Source organism: Rhinoraja longicauda, chromosome 30 (assembly GCF_053455715.1).
Source record: "Rhinoraja longicauda isolate Sanriku21f chromosome 30, sRhiLon1.1, whole genome shotgun sequence".
Lineage (NCBI taxonomy): Eukaryota > Metazoa > Chordata > Chondrichthyes > Rajiformes > Arhynchobatidae > Rhinoraja > Rhinoraja longicauda.
This window is the reverse complement of record NC_135982.1, coordinates 25758209-25783170: the sequence shown is the minus strand read 5'-3', so window position 1 is coordinate 25783170 and position 24962 is coordinate 25758209. Positions and strand designations below refer to the sequence as shown.

The window sequence follows — 24962 nt, the reverse complement described above, 5'->3', positions numbered from 1 at the left end:
GAGAGCGAGCCTCACGGTGATCAACCGTGTCCTGTTGATGGCCTGAAGAAAGAGCCGTCGGCCAGGGACGACAACGTGAGCCGCAACAACAGCCAAGGTGCAGCTGCTCCATGTCCGGACACAGAGGGGCACTCAGTCTTGGTTTTGGTCGTAAGAGGGCCCTGCAGGGTTTCTGCCCCTCTACATCGGGACATAAGATGAAGGGCCCTGCACCGAGGAGTCCTGTGTAACCTGTACCTCTCGCAGTTCACTGACTCGTCAGGCGCCTGCCACGTTTGTGGGCTGGAAGAGTCTGTGTTCCACGTGTACATGGAGTGTGTGAAGTTGCAGCTCCTGTTCCAATACCTAAAGGGGCTGCTCCTCGCCTTCTGGCTGTACCTCACACCCACCATCCTCAGCTTTGGACACCCTGTGCGTAGGGGAGAGGGTAGGGCTGAAGATATCCGGATTGGGTTACTCCTGGGCCTGGCCAAGCCGGCCATCCACAAGTCACAGTGCCAGGTGGAAGAGGGCTCTGCCCTAGCCGGTTGCCTGCCCCTTTTCCAGGGTTACGTCCGTGCCCGGGGGGTACTAGAGAGGGACCACGCGCTGTCCAGTGGCACCCTGGGGGATTTCCAGGACTGCTGGGCCCCTGGACAGGGGGGTGGGGGGAGGTGGAATGTATCCTCAATAATGATTGTATTATAGTTATCTGAAAATTTAGTGTCTTAGATAATTTGGTGATTTTGTACTGTGGTGATGGGCGTGTTACCACGGTTTTGTTTTGTAAGTATTATTTTGTATCGTACTTGAATAAATTATTTTTGATACAACAAAAACCCAGAACAAAACAGTGCAGCAGCTGGTTGAGAAGGGCGCACTGGCGCAGACCCGCAGCACTGGGGCAGGCCAGCAGCACTGGGGCAGAGCAGCAGCACTGGCGCAGGCCAGCAGCACTGGCGCAGGCCAGCAGCACTGTTTTAACATGATTCCGACTTGTATAAAATGGGACACGCAAGGATTTACGGAATATAACCCTTGTACAAGTCTGAAAATATAGTCCTCAACACTGAAGACTGCACCCTACAACTTACTGCTCAATAACATAGAGAAGAAAATAAAAAGGGGTTAAATAGGGGCTTTCTGATAAGGTGCAAAAAAATAAAGTGCTGGAGGAGCTCAGTGGGTCAGACAATGTTTTCAGTTTGAAGGGTCCCAACCCAAAATATTGTTTGTTCATTCTCTTCACAGATGGTACCTGATCCACTGAGTTCCTCCAGCATTTAGTTTTTTGCTCAAGATTCTAGCATTTGTAGTTCCTGGTGCCTCCAATTTTCAGACAAGGTGTAATTTTTCTTTCTTTCAGATGGTGGTTATGCTCTCAGCCACTTTGGATATCAAGACCAATACCTACTTGTTACTTTGCTCCCCGGTTCGGTAGAGGAATGCATTTAATGTTGCTCTCAGATCTTCACTGATTTTTTCCTAGAAAAATACAAGGTAAAAGGGAGATGAACAAGAAGCACCTTCCCAAGTTTCAGAAGAAATGTATTAATGACACACAAGTATTTATCAATGCTGGAGGAAAGATGTCATTAAAGAGTGCAGAGAAGAATTATGGGGATGTTGCCAGGACTCAATGCTTTAAGATAAGACACAAAGTGCTGGAGTAATTCAGCGTGTCATGCAGGATCTTTGAAGAACACATTTGATAGGCAACGTTTCATGTCAGGACCCTTCTTAATGATTTAGGGAAAGGTTGGGCAGGCTGAGACTTTATTAATTGGAGCGCAGAAGGTTGTGGGGTGATCTTATAGGAGGTGTATAAAATCATGAGGGCAATAGATAAGGTGAATGCACAGACTCTTTTTCCCGGTGTAGGGGAATCAAAAACTAGACATAGGTCTAAGGCGAGGGCAAAGATTTAATAGGAACCCGAGGGGCAACTTTGTCACAGAGGGCAGCAGTATATGGAATGGGGCTGCCAGAGGAAGTAGTTGAGGCAACGGCAGCAGCAACAACATTTAAAGTGCCATTTGGACAGCTACATGAACTGGAAAGGGTTAGAGGGATAAGGGTTAAATGTAAGCAAATTGGACTAGTTTAGATGGAGCATCTTGATTGTCATGGACGAGTTGGGCCTGTTTCCATGCTTTATGACTTTATCAACAACAACTTAAATGCAAGAGCCCACAGGGTAATGTTTGAAAAAGGGTGACATGTAAAAGGGCAACAAAGTCTCTCAACCGACAATGGGGAGAAAAAAACTCATTCACAATAAAGTTAAAAAAAGGATACACACTATAGATCAATGGCAGGCATTCAACAAAGCATTTTACAGAACTAATCTACAAACACTAACGGGTAAAATCATTAGCCACGTTAAAACTAGATGGATAATTAAAAACGTGTAGACATTAAGTTAACAGAAAAAGCACTGACAAAGTCCAACATAGATAATATAGATTCCTACAACTACGAGACAGAATAAAAGCACAGCAGGAGATAGTGAAGTGGATAGATCAAACTTCAATCTGGGAGTACACAAAAATAAAATCAAAATACAGTCAACACAAATTCTTAACTGTTGAGAAAGATGGTCAAGAGGAATGTAGGGCCTTTGTAAACAGATGACCAATTTTGTCAACAAAAATAAATAGATGGCACTGTGAAATGATTACTTTATATCAGCATTTATAGAGGAAAATTATATATTGGACAACTGCCTTGAGAGTGATAAATTACCAGAACCTGATGGTGTTTATTATCAGTATTAAATGGAATGGCTGAGAACAACCATTTTAATCATAATATTCTAAATTGTTCTCAGCTCAGGAACAGTGTCTTTAGACAAGAAAATCACTCATCGTTCCACTGTTTAGAAAGTCAAGGTGAATTGTAAACCAGTTAGCCCAGCTTCTGGTGTCAAGAAATTACTAGTCCATAAAAGGATAAAATGACTAGTCACTTTGAAAACTCAGTGGCGGCGCCTAACGGCAGCGGCTGACTAGCAGTCTGTCCGTCTTTTTTTCCCCCTTTTTTTGTTGTGTGTCGGTGTTGGGATGGTTTTTATATATATTTTTTTGGTTGTGTATGTGTGGGAGGGGGTGGTGGTGTGGGTGGGTGGGTGTGGGGGGGGACTTTTCTCTTCCTCACGGCGCGGGGTGCGGCTCGGCTGCGGGGCCTAACATCGCCCGCTGCGGCTCGGCCGCTGGACTTTACATCGCCCGCTGCGGCTCGGCCGCTGGACTTTACATCCCGGTGCGGCTTGGCCGCTGGACTTTACATCCCGGTGCGGCTTGGCCGCTGGACTTAACAGTGCCCGGTGCGGCTCGGCTGCGGGGCTTAACATCGCCCGGTGCAGCTCGGCTGCGGGGCTTAACATCGCCCGGTGCAGCTCGGCTGCGGGACTTTTCACCGCTGGTGCGGCTCGGCTGCGGGACTTAACATCGCCCGGTGCAGCTCGGCTGCGGGGCTTTTCATCGCTGGTGCGGCTCGGCTGCGGACTTGACATCGCCCGGTGCGGCTCGACCACGGGACTTAGCTGCGCAAGGCTTGGTCGCGGGCCTTTCATCGCCCGGTTCGGCCGCGAGACGTTTCAGCGCCCGGTGCGGGGACTGTGCGGGTCGGTCGGGGACGAGCTGTCTGTCCGTGGGCGTGGGGAAGAGAGTGGAAGTTTTGTTGCCTCCATCACAGTGAGGGGGTGTTTGGAGTCACTGTGATGGACGTTTGTGTTGGGGTTGTGTGTCTTGTGTTCTTTTTTCTTTTTCTATGACTGCTATGTAGTTTCGTTCGGTACTTCGGTACTGAACGACAAATAAAGCTCTGTTATTAGTTTCAAACTCAGGGCGGCACGGTAGCGCAGCGGTAGAGTTGCTGCTTTACAGCGAATGCAGCGCCGGAGACTCAGGTTCGATCCTGACTACAGGTGCTGTACTGTAAGGAGTTTGTACGTTCTCCCCGTGACCTGCGTGGGTTTTCTCCGAGATCTTCGGTTTCCTCCCACACTCCAAAGACGTACAGGTATGTAGGTTAATTGACTGGGTAAATGTAAAAATTGTCCCTAGTGGGTGTAGGATAGTGTTAATGTGCGGGGATCGCTGGGCGGCGCGGACTTGGTGGGCCGAAAAGGCCTGTTTCCGCGCTGTATATATATGATATTAGCCAGCATAGGTTTGTAAAAGAAAGGTCAAACATGAAGAACCTTGTTGAACATTTGATGGAGAGAGTAAAATAGTCACAAGGTCCACAGGAATATGTGTGGAAATTATTTTTATCTACTAAAGAAAATCTGATATGTCCATTAAGCCTGGTGGATAAAGATGAACCTGATGACACAAAAGACAAGTTACTGACCTGGTCAGAAAACTGGCTGAGCAGCAGGGGTAGTAGGGACAGTGGACAAAGACAATGTTTGTGCCGAACATGATGCCAAGATAAACTAATCTCATCTGCTTACACATGATGTATAATCACTGCATATCCATGTGCCTATCTAAAGGCCACTTAAACACCACTATATCTATCTCCACTATCCCTAACAGCACATTCCGGGCACCCATCACCCTGTGTGTAATTAAAAAAACATGCCCCTACATCTCCTTTAAACTGTGCCCCTCTTAACAAAGGCTCATTCTCACATTGAACAGAATTACAACTGGGGCAGCAATTAAACATTAAAAAGTTGCAGTAGAAAGACATTTCTCCACAATTTAACTTTAAAAAAGAAAATGCTCAAAACTGACCAGGACTTATGACCAAGAGCAGCACTTCCTCGCACTACTTAAAAATGCAGGTAATATACTCACTGTTGCTCTCTTTCGAAGGAACGCATCCGCCTCATCCACAAACAGCAAAAGCCTGTGAGCAGGAGACAATTTATTGCCATTGACGTCACACATTGAAATATTCACATAAAAAGACAAAAACAATTCATTCCTTTTACGCTTACGTGCCCCAGAAGCCAAGAATACTCACCCAACAATAAAACATTCCCAGAACACAAGCAAGTTACATCTGCATTTTTTAATACATAGGTACAGGTGGAACAAGAGTTGGCCTCGCTAAAATTAAAATGAAGGTTTTTGTTTAAAATGAATTGTCCCATGTTCTTTAAAAGAACAAGCCCACTGCTCCAAGCTTACAAAAGAAACAAAGAAAATTAAAGTCACTATATAGGTACAATGCTGCTTATATTTTTGGTACTTAATTCACTTGACAGTCAACACGGAAGAAAGTAGCAGGTGGAATAAATAAGACAAATAGTACAAATCTTTGGAAACTTCTTTCATCTCCCAACCACAAATGCAACATGAATCAAGTGGAAAGACAGAAAGCACTACAATATCACAGCCATGTAAGTAGACAGCCCACAAAGCAGGAGTTAATCTTTGTGCAGGAAGGATCTGCAAATGCTGGTTTATAACTCTGACAGACACAAAATGTTTGAGTAACTCAGCGGTCCAGTGGAGTTAATCTTCCCTGTACTGATAAACTCTTGTCAGTATTATTGCCGCAAACGTAATTCATACAAAACTAACTGATCCATCCAAGCCCGCAATTGCAGCAAATTGTGCACGCAGCCCAGACCATCACATAAACCAACCTCCCTTCCATTGACTCCATTTATACCTCTTGCTGCCTCGGCAATGATGAGTCGCACTCTGGCCACTCCCTCTTCTCTCATCATCATCATCATCATCATATATATACAGCCGGAAACAGGCCCTCTCCCATCGAGTAAAAGGCACAGAAGTGTGAAAACGCACACCTCCAGATTCAGGGACAGTTTCTTCCCAGCTGTTATCGGGCAACTGAACCATCCTACCACAACTAGAGAGCGATCCTGAACTACTATCTACCTCATTGGTGACCCTCGGACTTTATATTGTGTATCTATACGCTGTAAATGGTTCGATTGTAATCATGTATTGTTATTCCGCTGACTGGCCAGCATGCAGCAAAAGCTTTTCACTGTACCTCAGTACATGTGACAATAAATTAAACTGAACCTTACATAAGCTACAATTACTTAAGACTGCAACGTTAACAGAGATGGAATATAATAATGAAAAGTGACCTTCACAACCACTCTCCCCCACCCGCAAAACTGACAGAAACTCACCCCCTCCGGCTGGTGGAGGCCCAGTCGAAGACCTTGTGCATGGCTGTGACACCTTCACGTCCCATGGGGGCCACGTCACCACCAGTCATGATAGCGTAGTCCATGCCGGAATGTACAGCTAGTTTCTGTTGAGAAAAGCAACACCACAAAGGTAAGGAGATGATTTCTAACCATCTTTCCTGTCGCTGGTTTTGCAGACAGACATTGGTCTCATTCGTTGACAACAGTTTTGAAAAGGTGAGAGGTGCAAAGTGTAAAGGAGATGCGCATGGGAAGTTTTCACACACACAGTGTGGAGTCAGGTATGATAGTGACATTTAAGAGGCTTTTAAGGAGGGATTGGAGGGATATGGATCACATGCAGGCAGAGGAGAATTGTTTTACATAATGTCCAGCATGGGCATTGTGGACCAAAGGGCCTGAACTGCTCTATGTTCTATTTTTTGAGGATATTTTCTGTTTACATGATGGACACCACCCAAGTACATTTCAGTTAATGAAATACTTAAAGGTGCAGTCACTGTTCTAATGAAAAATTTCCAGGTGCAGCAATCAGATTTTTTTGAGTGATGTGGAATTGAAGAATATTGGATGGCACAGTGACGCAGCAGTAGTTGCTGCCTTACAGTGCCAGAGACATGGGTTTGATCAGGACCAAGGGGGCTGCCTGTACGGAGTTTGCATGTTCTCCCTGTAATCGCGTGGGTTTTCTTGAGCTGCCTCGGTTTCCTCCCACATTCCAAAGGTGTGTATAGGTTAACGGGCTTCTGTAAATTGGCCCTACTGTGCGGCACAGAACTACTGCACATGTGATCGTTGGTCGGCCCGGACCCGCTGGGCTGGAGGCCCTGTTTCCACACTGCATTGTTAAATTAAACTAATATTGGAAGAACACTGGGAAAATTAGATAGCTTTTCTTCAGATTGTACTTTGGGATCATTTACATCTACCTGGTGGGGGAGTAGGTGGGATCTGTTAAACATCTGACCCGACCAACTGTATCCATGCTGGAGCAACACCCAGTAAGTGCTGGACTAGAGCACCAGCCTCGAGTGAAAACCAATTGCGAAACAGTCAGTCAATTAATCAAAAAGTGCTGGCCACCCAGTCCTTTGATTCGTTCCGAAGCATCTTTTAATGACCATGGTCTTTGGTGATCCTTTAAATCACTCAACTGGAAAAGCTATTTCTACAGTCTTATTATTGCTGAACCTTTTGGCTGGTTTAACAGCAACAATAGATTTATAATTGTGTTTAATACCAGTCATCACCTTGCCAAGTATTACACACTCTATTCATGAAGTATCTGCCTACATGTTATTTGTCTCCGCACATAACTAGTGTGTTATCATTCCGCATTCCCCACACTTCAGTCGATGTACCTTGGGGATGGATAGTTGCTCTTATTTTTAGTTGATCAGTACGGGTGTCAGGGGGTAACGGGGAGAAGGCAGGAGAATGGGATTAGGAGGGACAGACAGATCAGCCATGATTGAATGGCAGAGTAGACTCGATGGGTCGAACGGCCCAATTCTGCTCCTATCACGTATGACCTTACTAACTTGCCATTCATATTCCACATTAGCTTGACTTTATCAGCAGCTCTGACCTAATGACATGCTCCATGGCTACAATATGTTGCATAAATGCATCATTTATTAATTATAAAAATAAAGGCATTTGATGTGCATAGATGCAGCTGCAATAGCACGTGTCCATTAATGCTAGTAAGTGCAGACATACTTATAACTGTGTTTCAGCCAACCAATACAGGTGCTCCTCAACTTACGATGGGGCTACCTTCTGAGAAACCCATTGTAAACCGAAAATATCGCAAGTCGAAATGCATTTAATACACCTGATCACGTGGCCGGAAGCGACCTGCGGCTCGCTGGCACCATCGTAAAGTCAACATATCATAAGTGGAAGCATCGTAAGTCAGGGAGCACCTGTGCTGGTATACTGGCAAAATAGGCAGCCATTTGGTCCATCATAACCACTCCCCTACCTCACAAATTAAGGTTTAATCTTTTGCTTCAGGGGTGGCACGGTGGCGCAGCAGTAGAGTTGCTGCCTTACTGCGCCAGAGACCCGGGTTTGATCCTGACGACAGATGCTGTCTGTATGGAGTTTGTACATTCTCTCTGAAGACCACATGGGTTTTCTCTGGGCGCTCCGGTTTCCTCTCACACTCCAAAGACGTACAGGTTTGTAGGCTAATTGGCTTCAGTAAAGATTGCAAGTTATCCCTAGTGTGTAGGATAGTGCCAGTATACGGGTAAATTGCTGGTCGGCGCGGACCCGGTGGGCTGAAGGGACTGTTTCCGTGCTATATCTCTAAACTAAACCGCTTTCCTGTACTAACCTCATATTCGTCAAATCGCTTAATATGTTAAGAATTGCTTCTCCCCCACTGCTTACAGCACTGCTGAAGCAATCGCCTCCTTCACACCTACTTCCCTCAGAGATGTTGTCACGTACACTTAACTCAACCTCACTCAGTTATTTCTTTACTGCACTCTAGATCTAACATTCTTCCAAACACAAGAATGTGGATCCAGTCTGCTTAACATCCCCTTGGAGGTCAAACCCCCACCGCCTCCCCACCAAGAATCAATCCAGCTAACCTTTTTAAAAATCAAGTATATCCTTATGAAACCAAATCAATGCACAATATTTCAGATGTATTCTTAGCAAGACCTCTATTTAACTGCAGCAAGACATCATTCTTCTTTCAATAAGGTGTAAACATACCGTTTGCCTCCTAACTGCTTGCTCTATATTAACTTTATGGACAAGGACATCCAGGTCCCTCTGAACCCAACCACTTTCAATCTCTTACCATTAAAAAAAATACTCCACTACTCCACGGTTAAGTTACTTTTCTACGTTACCTTTGCCAAGACCTTATTCAGTCACGTAGCCTTTCATCATGTTCCTGAACTCTCCAAATTCACCTTGTCACCCAGCCTTGTATTACCAACAGATTTTGATCTACTATACTTCATTCTCTCATCCAAATCACTGCTGTAGGATTGACCAGAGCTCCTTTTAAAAAAAATCTTGTCTCTCTCTTTTAAATGTATCCTGAAATATTTAACTCCATGAAATATTAACATATTTAACACATCACTTAGCAACCATGTCACCATGGTACAAAACAACAGCCATTAATTCCAATTCACTGTCATGATGGCTGCAAGAATTCAGATAAAGAGCTCTAAAATTTCTTCTACCATTTTTTCCCCCACTTTGACTTTAATTCCCTGACACTGTGGGTTGTTAACATTCCTGATAAATTCCAATTCCCTGCATTATCGCCTTGACTGCCATAAACTTCCCCTCACTAAAACAAATAACCTCTCCCATCCACTACTTAGTTTTTCAGGTTTTTCCAATTTACTCAGGTACACGTCCCAGCCAGATTCAAACCAAGGCCATCACACACTGGAACAGCTCTCTCTTTCCCCAGTATTGGTGTCAGTATCCCACGAGTCGAACCCCATTCCCCAGAGCAATTAACGCTGTACCCATTTGTATGTGGCTCTGAGTCATCCAGGGTCTACAGAGTCATTGGTCACCTTTTTAAAATTTGAACCCCAAATTTTGATTCCTCCTCACCAAAACACCTCAGCCCCATGTATCACTGGCTCAGACATGGTCCATGACCCTGCATCTTTCCTCCTCAACTACTTGTGCAGCCCCAATGAGACATCCTTATCCTTGGCATTGAGCAGGAAACGCTATTCAGGAGTCAGCTTGCAGCTGTAACATAGTATTTTTCTGAGAGCCTTAAATTCATTTAAATGGTTTATTTCTCTAAATTGATTGATTGCATCGATTAAAAGATGCAGCATGGAAACAGGCCCTTCGACACAACCGAGTCCATGCCGACCATCTCACACTAGTTCTATGTTATCCCACTAACTCATCCACTCCCTACATACTAGGGGCAGTTTACAGAGAGCCAATTACCCAACAAACCAGCATGCCTTTGGGATGGTGGCATCAAGGCCATCCACCCAACAACTGGTGCTGCCCTGGCCTGGGTGTCTACCCTATATCTACAACTTTAGGCTGTGCACGCCATACGCAAGAAGAAGTATCTTAGACACAAAAAGCTGGAGTAACTCAGCGAGACAGGCAGCATCTCTGGAGAGAAGGAATGGGTGACGTTTTGGGTCCAAATAGATCCGAATCCCATATTTTGAAGTTCTCACATATTACTATTTTATATTAGAATTATAGATCTCTACATCCACATCAATAATCAACACCACCTTTACAATCTGGTCCACTATAGATTCTGGCCACCCACCAACAGAGGTGTGGCGTTGCTAATCCCATGAGATTACAATGGGTAAAGATTTACAATTTTCATTACAATTGCAGATATAAAAACGAACAATGGAAGAGGCATTCTAACAATGTTAGAATGTGCATAGTGAAGCAAGATTTGTAAGATAATTGGATAGAAATAGTTACATCAAGAGTAGAGTTAATGCTGTTCCATACAATTACATTAAGATTCTGGCTCAGCTTCAAAGCTCAGCACAACTTATCCAGCTCTGGTATAAACTGAGTCACTGCAGTGTTACATGAAAAGAATTATGCTTTCTAAATATAGCCCCATGACTCTCTGTAATTTAGGGCTAATTTTCTTTTATGCAGTTACAAGTGTGGATGAAAGTCTCCACAACTGAAGCGATTAGGCAGCTGGGCTATTTGCAGTGGTGGAATCCTGTGAAGCTGTCACAAGAAGAGGTTGTGTAGTTATTAGACGAGTAAATGATATATTCCTGCTGGTGTTCACTTTGCAGGTGATGCTACTAAATATCTGCCCTTGGGAAGGAAATATGACAACTCAGCACATTGCAAAGCTGATAAGAAAGTACCACACAGTAACCACCACTGCGTGCACTCAGCAATCAAGACTCGTGCAACCAATCTGATCATACACTAAACTATCCCACCCAGTGTAAGAAACATCCTTAATTCATAAAACCCAGCACCTGTCAAGGCAGGTGCACGGTCAGTACTTCAAAGACTGCCCCCGATATCTTTAGACAGGGTTCACTTTATTAATGGGATATCCATTTCAAATATACGATTTGAACAGTATCACTGATGCTCTCTTGCAAAACAATTATGGTTGTTTCACCAAACAGGATCTGTTTTATAGCCTAATCTTTACCCGAAGATATCTGGCTTTCATCAACTGAAGATTGCAATCCTCCACCAAATCGTGCGTCTATCATATCTAATCGTAATATGGGAAGCTCAAACATTGAAAGTGTCGTTTAAATATTTTCCACCATTTGATAACACCTGACAATGTATCAGTCATCGTGCCACTATAGAATGAATTGCTCACTTCTCTTTAAAACCATCTTTTCTTGTGCGGAAAGTTACCAGCTCAAAGGTATTGGGCATGCAGAGTGCCACAGCATGCCAAAATGGCAGCACTGACTCATTACAGCAATCAAAATAGACCATCTACAGCAGCTGAAATTAAAAGACAATTTCATTGCTTTTGTAAACACTGCAGGGAACCGAATAGAAAACATGCTTCCATAAAGCAAATTAATTACTTTATATTGCTGTTTAACTCATCTACAGCACATGCCATTCGCAGACTTTCTGCAAATTCATTTATATGTATCCAGTCATTTAGAAGAAAAGCAATCTGTGGGATGGGGGCTAGCAGATCTCACCCTCCTTTCTCTTCACACCACCACATAAGCAATGAAAAAAAAACCCTCATTCAATTTAGTATGGTACGAACAATAAATGTTCTAATTTCAGTAAACCACTCTCCTCATATTCCTTTGCCATTTCCACCAATTCACCTTGGGTCTCTTTCGGGTCAGAACCCTTCTTCAGACTGATTGTAGTTGGGTGAGAAAGAATGTCAAGAGAGAGGGGCTGGAGAGAGCATGGCTGCCAATAGGTGAACACAGGCCAGGGGGTTATTTGATACAGGCAAATTGTTGGACAAATGCCAAAGATGTAGAGACAGGAGAGAGCCCGAAAGGGTAAAGAGTTGTGAATCGTTAAGCTTGGAGATAGAAAAGCGGAAAGAGGTGCTGTTCCACCAGTTTGTGTGGGGCCATGGGAATGGTAGTTAAAATGATTAAGTACAAGGCACTTTAGCATTAGATTAACTCATGCCCCATAAGGTCATATGGAATTGGAGTATAATTAGGCCATTTGGCCCATCAAGTCTACTCTGCCATTCAATCATGGCTGATCTATCTCTCCCTCCTGTTGGTGGTTTCTGGATACTAACTATGACTACGGTCAAATGTGGCAAGTGTCACTTATCCAGGACGATATGTTAAAATCATACGATCATAAGTGATAGGATCAGAATTAGGCCATTCAGCCCATCAAGTCTACTCCCCCATTAAATCATGGCTGTTGTATCTCTCGCTCCCAACCCCATTCTCCAGTTTTCTCCCCATAACCTCTGACACCTGTACTAATCAAAATGAGATTACTTACCCTCTCACAGCTTCACACAAAAGATATTCAGGCACAATTCAAAGTAAACCATGCTGGCTCGTCAAAACTACTCCTTTGATCAACACCATCTGAAGAATGGTCTCGACCCGAAACATCACCCATTCCTTCTCTCCAGTCCCTCTCTCTTGACATTGTCCCACTGAGTTACTCCAGCATTTTGTGTCCACCATCAATACAACATTGATTGATAATTTGCTGTTTGTTGAAACCTACAGTGCATAAACTCACTTCTGCATTCACCTACATGACAATCATTGGTAATTACTTGGTTGAAAAAATCCTATGGGCAACACGTAAATGCAAGTCTGCCTTACTTTAATGTAACTTTGATGACTTCACTTCCATCGTGTCTAAACTGGAGATATTTGCTAATGATTGCAGTGGTCATTGTTATTGACAACTCATCAGGCAAGAGAAGGATTGAACATGTTGAACATCAATAGCTTCAGACAACATCTATTGATCAGCAGCAAGTAACACGAGTGCCACATAAAAATGCCAAGCAATGCCCATTTCCAACAAGAGAATGAATTATCCCGCATTGAGAACCTCAGTGTCACCAAGAACAAAGCAGTTCATCGAATGACAGCCCACTGACAAACACAAATAATCATCCCCTTTACTATACATACATCCTATCTGTATCAAGTACGATACTCCCTCTTCTCCTCTCTCCCATCAGGTAAAAGGTATAGAAGTGTGAAAACGCACACCTCCAGATTCAAGGACAGTTTCTTCCCAGCTGTTTTATTCACAAAATGCTGGAGTAACTCAGCAGGTCAGGCAGCATCTCGGGAGAGAAGGAATGGGTGACGTTTCGGGTCGAGACCCTTCTTCAGTCTGAAGAAGGGTCTCGACCCGAAACGTCACCCATTCCTTCTCTCCCGAGATGCTGCCTGACTTGCTGAGTTACTCCAGCATTTTGTGAATAAATCAATTTGTACCAGCATCTGCAGTTATTTTCTTATATTCTTCCCAGCTGTTATCAGGCAACTGAATCATCCTACCACAACCAGAGAGCAGTGCTGAACTATCTACCTCTTTGATGTCCCTTGGACTATCCTTAACCGGACGTTGCTGGCTTTATCTTGCACGAAACATTGTTCCCTTATCATGTATCTAAACACTGGAAATGGGTTGATTGTAATCATGTATTGTCTTTCTGCTGACTGGTTAGCACGCAACAAAAAGCATTTCACTGTACCTCACTACCTGTGACAATAAACTAAACTGAAGCAGTTAGAAACACTTATACTGCCCAAAGATAACCGTCCTTTCAAATCTGCCCTCTTGATTATCCCTGAACTTAAATGGACCAGTACCGGCTTTCAATTGCCTCCCAAACCCTTTCAGAAGGTGATAGCTTTGAGACACATCATAAAATTTTGACTGTATTGTCATAAAATCTCACATTTACTTTGGAGATGCCATTACATTCCAATGCATTAAAAGATGCTATTCAGATAAAAGTATATCTTGTTATTCACAGGGGTTCTGGAGGGATTAGGAATGTTAGGCAACATCCAAACCCTAGAATAAAAATAATTACCAACAGATGAATTAAGGGGGAAAAAAACACGCAGTAAAACAAAATTTTATATTAACTGTAAATGGGATACAAACCTTCACAGGCGCTGCTATATTTACTTTTACAGCCTAAATTAAAAGTAGATTTAATTGGAATCTCAGGGCTCGTGATCTGGACATGACTCACTGGTCTTACAGTGCAATTAGCAGGCTTGCAGGGATCACCAGTTGAAGGGGACAAGGGGGAGGGTGGAGGAGACACAGACAAGAGGAATATAGTTAAGGCAATTTGCGTCCTGGCCGGTAACCAATACCTGAAGATTTTATAGGGGAACGGACCGAGAGCTAAGCAATGAATAAGTTATGTACCCTATTTGTAGAAAATCTATAATTATTTCTTCCAAGTGAACCGTGGTGGTGGCTTGTCGTAGTCGACGATAGCATGGTTGTTCAGTCTCATGTCTCGTGGGATCGAGTGGCTCACGGGTCCAATGCGCGAGCCACGCAGGTGGGGCACGTGAAGGCCCCTCTGGGGGGATTTAGGGCTGCAGTCTTCCTCCTGTCCCTGGCACCAACGAATCGGCTTCGGCAATTGTTTTTGAAACTGCAGACCGCCTTCCTAGTGGTTGTACGCCAGCTAGTCCTGTCACAGGTACCCCGTTCTTTTGGTGCTAGGCTACCACCTACAATAGACTATTCGTATTATTATTATTGCATTACTATTGTTTGCTTTTTGAATATGTGTGTATGTGTGTGTATATATATATCTATATATATATTATATAAATAAAATATACATACACACACAGGTGCTCCTCAACTAACGACGGGGTTACGTTCTGAGAAACCCATCGGAAACCGAAAATATCGTAAGTTGAAATGCATTTCATACACCCGATCACGTGGCCGGAAGCGAGCTGCGGCTCTCTACCGTTTGCACCATCGCAAAGTTGAAATATCACAAGTCGAAGCATCGTAAGTCGGGGAGCATATATATATGTATGTATATATGTGTGTGGGTACTTGCGAGTATGCATATACACACACACACTGAACTGTTTTTTTCCTCTACCGTTCATCATATTGTTTACATATTCTGTTGTGCTGCAGCAAGTTAAAAAAAAAATCATTGTTCTATCTGGGACACATGACAATAAAAAACTGTGTCTCTTGACCGCCCCAGAAAGTAACATACACAAACTTGATGTGAATGCTTCAATGTGACTTTACCTTGGCAAAAAGGGTCTTCCCTGTACCAGGAGGTCCATACATCAGGATATTTCGATATAGTCCCTTGTTACTCTTGGTGTTTCTGGTTGCTATAGCAATATCTCTAACACGTTCTTCCAGTTTGGGCTATGAATAGAAATGGCAAATAATTGAAAAAGCGAAACATAGAATTTACAGACACCAAGACGAATACGGCAAGAAAAAATATTAGCAGAAATGCAGCGACTCACACTCAGCACCACTCCCTCCAGCGCATCCTGGGGCTTGCTCATCAAACGCTTACCAACCTGGGGAAAATATATTCAGTTCAATCTTTACAGCTGAGTGATGTACACCCTTTACACACCCACAATGAATGCTGAAGAAAAAACGCTGTAACCAAAATTTTTCAACCTTCGCCGAATTTCTACTTACATGAAGCTAGAAAATCAGGAGTTGGAGAAATGACAGATAACAAGCGGACACAAACCCTCTTCCCTGACTTTTCCTTTTGAATATCGCAGGGGGAATTACCTATTTTGTTGTGCTGCTGTAAGTAAGAATTTCATTATTCTGTTTGGGACATATGACAATAAATCACTCTTGAGATTGCAGATGCTGAAATCTTGAACAAATTTCAAATCGGGACCTGTTTTCAGGGAATAATGTATGGTGTTTAGGCCATAGATTTTCCCTGAACCAAATATATTTATTCGGTGCAGTTCTGATTACTACAACACTACTCCACGAGTGAATCTTGGCACAAGTTACCCGTCACATTTCTTACACAGAAACAGTGCCTACATTCTGAAAAAGAAACATCAGCTGCAAAGAGCAATGAAATGACAAAAGTAATGCAAAAAGGTGATTATACAATTGAAGGTCATTTGGAGGTCTTAAAGTAGATCAATGAATTGCCTTATTATTGAAGAGGGCAAATGCAACACAGGAGCTAGGCGAAAAACAGTCACCATCCAGGAAAGACTGATGAAGTCAGGCTTCACCACACAGCCAGCTCTCTGGGTTCCGATACGGAGCAAGTACTTCTTGCTGTATAATCGCGCAGGCTTCATCTTTCTACTCAGGAAAAATCATAATTCCTTAAAACTTTTGCAACAGGTTGTCCTACCTTGATTGGATGTTTCATAGCTTCCACTAACGTGAGGCGGGAAGTGTCCCGAACCAGGGATGGTTTTCCCAGACGAGCCTCGATGTATCGGCCAGCCACTCCTGTAGCATTCTTGGCTGAGTAAACACCAACTGCCAGCAGCGTCAGCCCAGCCACCTGAAAACAGAGTTGGTCGGGGTGGGGGGGGAGGGGGGGGGGGGATAAATTACAGGATTGTATCAGGCAGATAGGAGCATCACTAGAAATGGCAATTATTCAGTTTCCGCACAATCCAGGCACAGCCACAATAAAACATAGAACAGCATATTTCCTTTATGCCCCTCAGCAATAAACCCATGGCCTTTAATCCTTGACATTAGGAAAAATTGTCTATTGATGCTTCGCAGGTCTCTCCCGAGCCTCCGATGCCGCAGATTACCCTCTAATGCAGGCAGTGTCCTACTAAACCTGCACTCTCTCCAGAGCCTCCACATCCTTCCTGAAATGGGGTGATACGAACTACAAGCAACCAAAATCTGCCAAATGCTGACTGTCCCTGTAGCTACAGTAGTTTGGGTTTGATTATGTCCTTCTCTTCCCACTCCACTGACATTAATCTATTCCTATCCCATGTTTCTATCAGAATTCTCCGATATTTATAAAGCTTGATCGTTGAGGAAGGGTCAACAAACAGAATATTGAAAATATTCAGTCAGCAGAAAACCAGACCACTATTCTCTTTATTGAAAGAAAAATGCAATAAGCTAAACCCTTTTTGTACATTTTGGAAGAATAAAGCTGTTGTAAGTTAAAAATGTGATAATGAAGCACTAGGCTTGAGCATCAAAGACCTATAGAAAGACAGAAGAATCACATTGGCGTAGCAATGAATGGACGAACACAATTGCATTTGGTCTCACTTTTAAGTGAGAATGCATACAACATGCAGGAATTTGAATTTGACTTGCAATTTAGAAGGAAAATAACAAAACTGGTTAAAGCAATGGCTGGTTAAACAAATTAACGTTATTAAGTCCATCACAATGAACCATTCTTGTAATTACGTTAAGTACTCAGACGGATAGTTCTAAGTCTTCAGCATCACATTTAGGCATCTGCATTAATAATGCATTTCCAAATTAATACAACCTCTCCAATCCTTTTAGACAATTGGAAGAAAGAGCCGTTGGTTAATATCTTAATATTAAAGTAATACTATCCAACCTGACAGTGCAGAATAGGTGAAACATTGCTGAATTACTTAACTGAGGAACTGATTATAAAGAACAGGTCAATCTGAGCAAAGGACACAGTGTACAAATATTTTGCAAGATGATCAAGAGCAGATAGTATTCGTTGTAGACTGCAGTTAAATGCAAGCGTCCATTCACAATGGTGAACCCTTGCTCCCTAATACATTTGAGAAATGAACTGTGGCAACAATAGTCCCTGTTCCAGTTTAAGACCTCCTACTAGTTGCCATTTGTGTGAAGAGCCCTGTGTTTGTGTCAAGAGCTCCAGAGCACTCCGAAACCTCGTGCACTCACGAATTATGACATCTTAGACAGCTATCAGGCAGATTTCCAGGAATGACAGGCAAGTTACAGCCAGGGCAGCTACTGTGATGGACACCATGTGGCTGTAAGAACAAGTGATAACAATTGCTCAGGGGCCAAATGGACCCACCACAGGGATTGGATATGATTTGTGGATCATACAATGCGGACCAACACTACAATTAAACTCTCACTGGAGTTTAGAAGGAAGAGGGAGAGCCTCATTGAAACTTACCAAATAGATAGAGTGGACGTGGAGAGGATATTTCCACTAGTGGGAAAGTCTAGGACCAGAGGCCATAGCCTCAGAATAAAAGGACGTACCTTTAGAAAAGGGATGAGGAATTTCTTTAGTCAGAGGATGGTGAATGTGGAATTCATTGCCACAGAAGACTGTGGAGGCCAAGATGGATCCGCCATGATTGAATCGCGGAGTAGACTTGATGGGCCGAATTGCCTAATCAAGGCAATTGCCTAATCTGCTCCTATAACTTATGAACATAATTAACCTTGCAACTTCTAGGTAGAAACTTATTACTTTCATATTTTTACTTAGCTTTCTCATATTCAACTTTTTCCTTTCTTATTAATCTACCATCATGCAGACAGCTTATTTATTAGCAAAGCGCCCAGAATCAGGTGCAGGACTCCACTAATGCTTGTGCTACGATGACAAATATTGAAACCTTGGGAAGTGCACTGCGGTTCCAAAAAGATAAACTCATTGAAAAGAAGGTTTACAAAAGTCGCGCAGAGAAAAACAAAATGGTGTCATAAAAACCACCAAAGGACCAGCATTTCACTGTGATAGTGAACACTTAAGAAAGGTTGAATTATTGCTGCTGACAGTTTTGATCTTGTCCTTCACAGCACTAGTCAGCAAATCTTTACAGCATCTCCAGTGCTACTGACATTACCCAATTGTTTGAAAAACTGGACTGTAACTACACAAGAACTTCATTGAAAGATTAGCAGAACAGTGGGTTTGGCCTAATTAGCTCTTCCAGGAATTCACGCTGATGGGCAAGCGTTTCCTCTAATAACCCAAGAACATGACCCGTTTTAACCTTGCATTCATTCCCTTATTCTAGACAAATGATATACCTTAGTTACAGTGCTCCAGGTTCAGGCACTTGGTAAACTGTAAACTTCTCCCCAATTCATCTTTTACAGTACAGTAGATATTTGCCAAGTAAATGAGTTTCTCCAAGCTTCACAAATCTTATTTTTATCATGCCAGGTTCAGCCTTGCAATGTTTTCCCTGCACAGCCACCGAGGCTTTATGTTTAACTTGTACCTTGATGAAAACTTCTTGTTTAATTTTAGTTTACAGATGCAGATGCAGCATGGAAACTGGCCCCTCAGCCCACCAAGTCCATGCCAACCATTAATCACCCATTCACAATAATTCCATTATTTCACTTTCTCATCCATTCCCTACAAAAGCAAGGTCATTTTCAGGAGCCAATTAACCTTCAAACCAGGGCAGAAACCAGACTGTAACAGTCAGCTGTTCCACTCTCAATGAAAATTCATCTGCAATTTGGGGGCAAGAGACTGTTTTTTCCATCAGCCCCTAACCAAATGGATGGTTTGCACCTTGTAGTGTGGGTTGATCAAAACTAGGAGAATTAAATATTGCTACGCCTCGTTTCATCTCTTCTCACTTACTGTGGCGGTTACTTTGTCCCAGTCAGAAACAAAGGCTCGGAATCCTTCTCCAAACACTGCCCCCGCTGTCCTGAGGGAGCAAAGGGATAAAGTGGATCAGACATCATAAGCTTCTCCATTAGAACAGAAATTTTAAAAAGGAGCACAGAGGAATGTATTTGTAAGTAGGATTCTATTAGGCCAATGTCAAAACTAATCTTTCCTACACCCATCCACTGTCTTTACAGAGCAAAACAACAACTAAAAAGATCTCATATCTACTCTCCTGGACTGTCTATTTCCACTGTACATAAGACTTTCCCAGCAAAGCTCATCTGCTAAAGAAATCTTCATTTATGCTATTGTCACCTTGAAACCTGCCCATTCCAATAGATACCTGGGGGCCTTCCATGACTATAATTAAATCCAACAAAATCCTGCTGTCAGTCAATAACTGTCCAGTGTGACTCCACTCCTTCACGCTCACTAATATACAATGCACCAAAATACCTCAATTAAAAATTCTCTCCTGGATTTTCAAATCCATCTATGTATGGCCTTGCCTGGCTCTACATTTATTTTCAGACCCATAACCTTCTGAGACCTTGGCATCTATTCGATTCTGGCCTCTTGAATATCCCAACGTTTAACCAAGTAATTAATGACCAATGTTGGCAACTTGCCAGATCTTTTGAATTCACCTCCAAAACTTGACATCTAATATTCCTCAAATCAGTTATTTACTCCAAATTTAATTCATAACACACCATGTGTGGCTTGGCATCAAAGATTGCTTGATAATATTCCACGAAAGTGCCTTCAGAAATTACATCAAAGGAGCAACGTAAACATATTAACACTTCTACACAAGGAACTGCAGATGTTGTTTAAACAGAGCCTGGCACACAACCAAAGCCCAACAGGACACTACGATGTGTGTTTGTCTCTTTTCTGCCATTTGGTTTTGGTCTGTTTGGCGCAATGCTTTATCCAAGTCAGAATAATCTGCTTATTATTAGGGCATGCATCTTTTTGCAGTGTGTGCGCGCAAAATGTTTAGTGCTCAGACTGTTCAGATCAGTTAGGCCACGTTGGGTCTATCATATTTTAGCAAACCTCGATCAGAGAACAGCACAGGAAATTACCCTTCAGCCCAGAACGTCTTTGCTGAACATGAAGCCAAATTAAACTGATCTCCTCTGCCAGTACATGATCCACACCCCTCTATTCCCTGCATACCCACATGCCCATCTAAAATCCTCTTAAACTTCACTGTCGTACCTGCCTTCACCACCACCTCTGGCAGCTCATTCCAGGAACCCACCAATCTCCGTGTACAAATCAGTTGCCCTGTGTATCTCATTTAAACTTTGCCCCTCTGACCGTAGAATTATGCCCTCTAGTCTTTGACATTTTGTTCTGGCTGTCTATCCCACCCATGCCTCTCAATTTGACAAACTTCTATCCAGCCTCCCCTCAGTGTGCATTGATGCCATTTCACACCAGCCTCATGTGGATGAGTGGCAGAAAACGTCCTGCTCAACAAATAATCGAACTGCCACAAGGAGGAAACTGGTCCAAAATTAAGAACAGCGCAAAAACGGCTTGTGTTGCAGCTTTTGTTACGCGGCATTCGGTTCATACCAACACCTACCAAATGCACTGGCAGGGCTTTTTGAACAAAATGTTCCAAATATTTCACCTTTACCACTGACAGGGATAAAAGCAGAAAGCACTTGGGATCATCATAGTCTAAGTTTCCAACTCACTATATTTGAAATCATTCTCCATGCAGTAAGATTTCAAAGAGACCCCCTTTGTGATTGAGGGGGAACGTACTGGAAGTCGTTACTTAAGAGCACAGAATGGTACAGCACAGGAATGGGCCCTTTGGCCCACAATATCGGTGCCAAACACAATGCCAAGAGAACTAATCTCATCTGCCTGCACCTAATCTGTATTCCTCCATTTCCAGCATGTCCACGTGCCTATCTAAAAGCTTCTTCAATGCCACACATTGTGTATCTGCCTCCACACACCACCCCTGACAGCCTGTTCCAGGCACCCACTCGCTGTGTAAATAAACTTGTCCCGCACATCTCCTTTAAACTTTGTCCCTCTCATCTTAAAGCGATGCCCTCTAGTCTTTGCCATTTTCATACTGGGAAAAAGGTTCTGTCTATCCTATCTATGTCTCTCAATTTTAGATACTTCTATTTGGTCTCTCCTCAGCTTCCGATGTCCAACCTCTTATTATAGCAATTACCACCCTAATCCAGGGAGTGTTCTGGTAAACAGTTGTGAGGGATAATCACCAAACGAAAGAACAAGATGGTTCAAGGCAAGAATTCAATACCACCTTCTCTGGGTCAAGGGGGGTTGGACAATAAATGAGGGTTGGCAACAGTATCCCCATTCCACGGAAAGAGAAAGCTTGTGGCAGTGTTACAATCACAGGTTTACCACCTGAATTTAAAGCTGAAACATTAGGCGGCCATGAAGTGTTAACATTTTCAGAATACAATGAGTCACACTGACCTACATGAGGCATTCAATGGCAAGTGTTTTAATTACTATCATTATCACCCATCTGAAGAGATTTCTATTAAGCTGCAAAATGTTACTGCATCTGGATTGGCTGCACGTTCCAAAGAGAATAGAGAAAAGGATAAGGAGCATTGACATGATGACTTGGGCGGGAAGGGAAAAGGATGAAAAAAAAATTCAATTCTATTCCATTATCAAAATCAATTTCACTGTCTACCCAAAACTCACTTGATGGAATCAAGAACAGTTTGACGGTGCTCAGCAGCTTTCAGTCGGATCTGTTCTCTGATGAGGTCAGCATTTTCTCGTTCTACCTTAGCACGGGCCTTGGCTTCAGCTTCAATGCGCAGCATCTCGTTCTTATGCCGAAGCTCCATCTCGTGCTCAATTGTAGCTGCACGGAAAAGAAAAATCAAATCAGAATCCCCCGCTGGCTTGGGCAATCCACATTCATCTATTTCTGTAACGAAAGCACTTGGATTCAGGCCTTATTATTACTTTGTATTGGAAAATAAAACAACATCCACAATTTCAGTGAGAACTTGTGGACTTGGATATGCTATAAATATCCAACGGGAAAGTGATTAAAAAAAAAGATCAATCACATAATAGCAATAAACAGCGATTGACACGGTTCTGCGAAATGTTTGTCGAGAGCACAGCCCAATTCCAAATGTATTTTGCACATCCCTACCTGATCCATGAAACGTTTAATTCATCAGATTCACCACTTTCAAGCATAGCCTAACGACAATTTGTTAAAAAATACAGTAGTGCAATGAATCTATAATTAACATTTCAGGCAGTGGCCTCTTTAGAAATTTTGTACAACCTGCAATATGCCATGACAGAAGAGTTGCACTGTGAAGGCAAAATTAAAACAAAAAATGCTTTGAGTGGTTAACAAATAAATATGGCTGTAAAAAGTACCAAGTCAGTCATTATTTAAACGTTGTTTATAAATGACATGGGTTGGGAAACCATTAAACAGCTTGAGTTCGGGAAAGCTGCTTCAACATGTTTTTGTGTAGATCTCCAGCGTCACTAATTAAGCATGTTTGCTTTGAGAGCAGATATTTAGCTAACAGGCTGGCGTGGATTACTCTCAATCAGAACCCTTTAGTCTACACAACTTTAGGAATGCCAGTTTTTAAAAATAAAGTGGGCCACATTTTTTGGCTTAATATAAAAGGATGAATGAAAATGTACATGCCCATAGCCTCACTAGATTATTGGAAGGAGGCCAAGGGAAGATGGAAGTCAGTGCTGCCCGTACCAATTTACTCCTGCTTACCAAGACCAGTATCGCACCAACAAAACAAACAACTGCTGGAGTAACTCAGCAGGTCAGGCAGCATCTCTGGAGAACATGGATGGTGGCGTTTTGGGTCGAGCTCTTCTTGAGACTGATTGCAGCGGTGGGGCGGAAGAATGGGGGGTGGATGGGAGGAAGAAAGCACCAATCTCATTTCATTTACTCTCCAACTCCCTCAAGCTTGTCACCTTTTCTACTGGACCAGTGACTCTCCATCAGTTACTGCATGACATAAGAGCTTTACCTCTCCGCATAGATTCTTGTTTATGAACAGATTCCTCTTGTTTCCTCAAGTTTTCGTCATTCACCAGTTGCTGAGAAGGAAAGAAAAACACTATTGGAAATGGCAATGTTTGTACTTGCGTCCAATATCACTTTATGTGAAGTACTGCGACATTTCTGTTCAAGATACTTGAGTACAAGTGTTATTGTTATAATATATAACTCGTCAATTCTAAATGGACAAGTTTGCCAACTGGAAGGTAGACACAAAATGCTGGAGTAACTCAGCAGGTCAGGCAGCATCTCTGGAGAGAAGGAATGGGTGACGTTTCGGGTGGAGACCCAGGGTCTCGACCCAAAATGGCACCCATTCCTTCTCTCCAGAGATGCTGCCTGACCTGCCGAGTTACCCCAGCATTTTGTGTCTACCTTCGATTTAAACCAGCATCAGCAGTTTTTTGCCTACAGTTTGCCAGCTGGACTTGTTTAAGTGTAGGGACATTTTACGCATTAAATGCATGCTTCTTTCCTCAGCGTGCTGCCAAGGATGACATTTATTGTCCATTCTTGAACTCGTTAGCTTGCCTTCAGTGGAAAATTGAGAAAGTGAACCACCTTTTATTTGGAACTAGGTGCTCTAATTGATTTAATACTCTGCCCTCGGATAGGGAGGAGCCAGCGCTGCCCTCGCAGCTGCGGCTTGCCTGCAGTCCGTCTGTCTTTTGTGTTTTTTGTTGTTTTTTGTATGAATTGTAGTTTTAATATGATGTAGTGTTTGTATGTTATGTGGGGGGGGTGAGGGAGGGAACGGGAACTGTAACATTCTCTCTCCCGAACAGAGACGCGACCTTTGTTTCTGTGTCGTGTCTCCGTTCCCACCTGCGGCGCTGGCCGCCTTCGGATGCTGCGGGAGCGGCTGCGACTCGTCTCCGGAGGCTCTGGCGCGGGCCACGTGGACGTCGGAAGCCCGCAGGCCCCTGGATGGGGGCTGACATCGGGACCTCCGGCAGCGGCAGCGTCTTTGCCCGCCCCGAATCGCGGGGCTTGGGTCGGCCCGCCGCGGACCTTTCACCGTCCGGCGCGGCCTAGAATAGGCCGCGGGATTTTTCTCCGCCCGGTGGGGGCTTAAATGTCGGGGGCCCCGACATGGCAACTTCAACAGCCTGACCGCGGGAGAAGACGGCAGGGAAGAGAAAAAT

At 43.3% G+C, this 24962-nt stretch overlaps 1 protein-coding gene across 1 annotated transcript in view; it reads right to left on the bottom strand.

Moving 5' to 3' along the window:
- The window catches only part of atad3 (ATPase family AAA domain containing 3), a 55383-nt gene that overhangs the window by 22547 nt on the left and 7874 nt on the right, over positions 1-24962 (bottom strand). Inside the window, exons 5-13 of the mRNA XM_078425185.1 lie at positions 23786-23855; positions 22455-22620; positions 19701-19770; positions 16494-16649; positions 15616-15672; positions 15386-15511; positions 6104-6228; positions 4788-4839; positions 1394-1464 (exon numbers count right to left, since the gene is read on the bottom strand). Coding sequence (XP_078281311.1) covers positions 1394-1464; positions 4788-4839; positions 6104-6228; positions 15386-15511; positions 15616-15672; positions 16494-16649; positions 19701-19770; positions 22455-22620; positions 23786-23855 — 893 coding nt within the window. The remainder of the gene's footprint in view (positions 1-1393; positions 1465-4787; positions 4840-6103; positions 6229-15385; positions 15512-15615; positions 15673-16493; positions 16650-19700; positions 19771-22454; positions 22621-23785; positions 23856-24962) is intronic.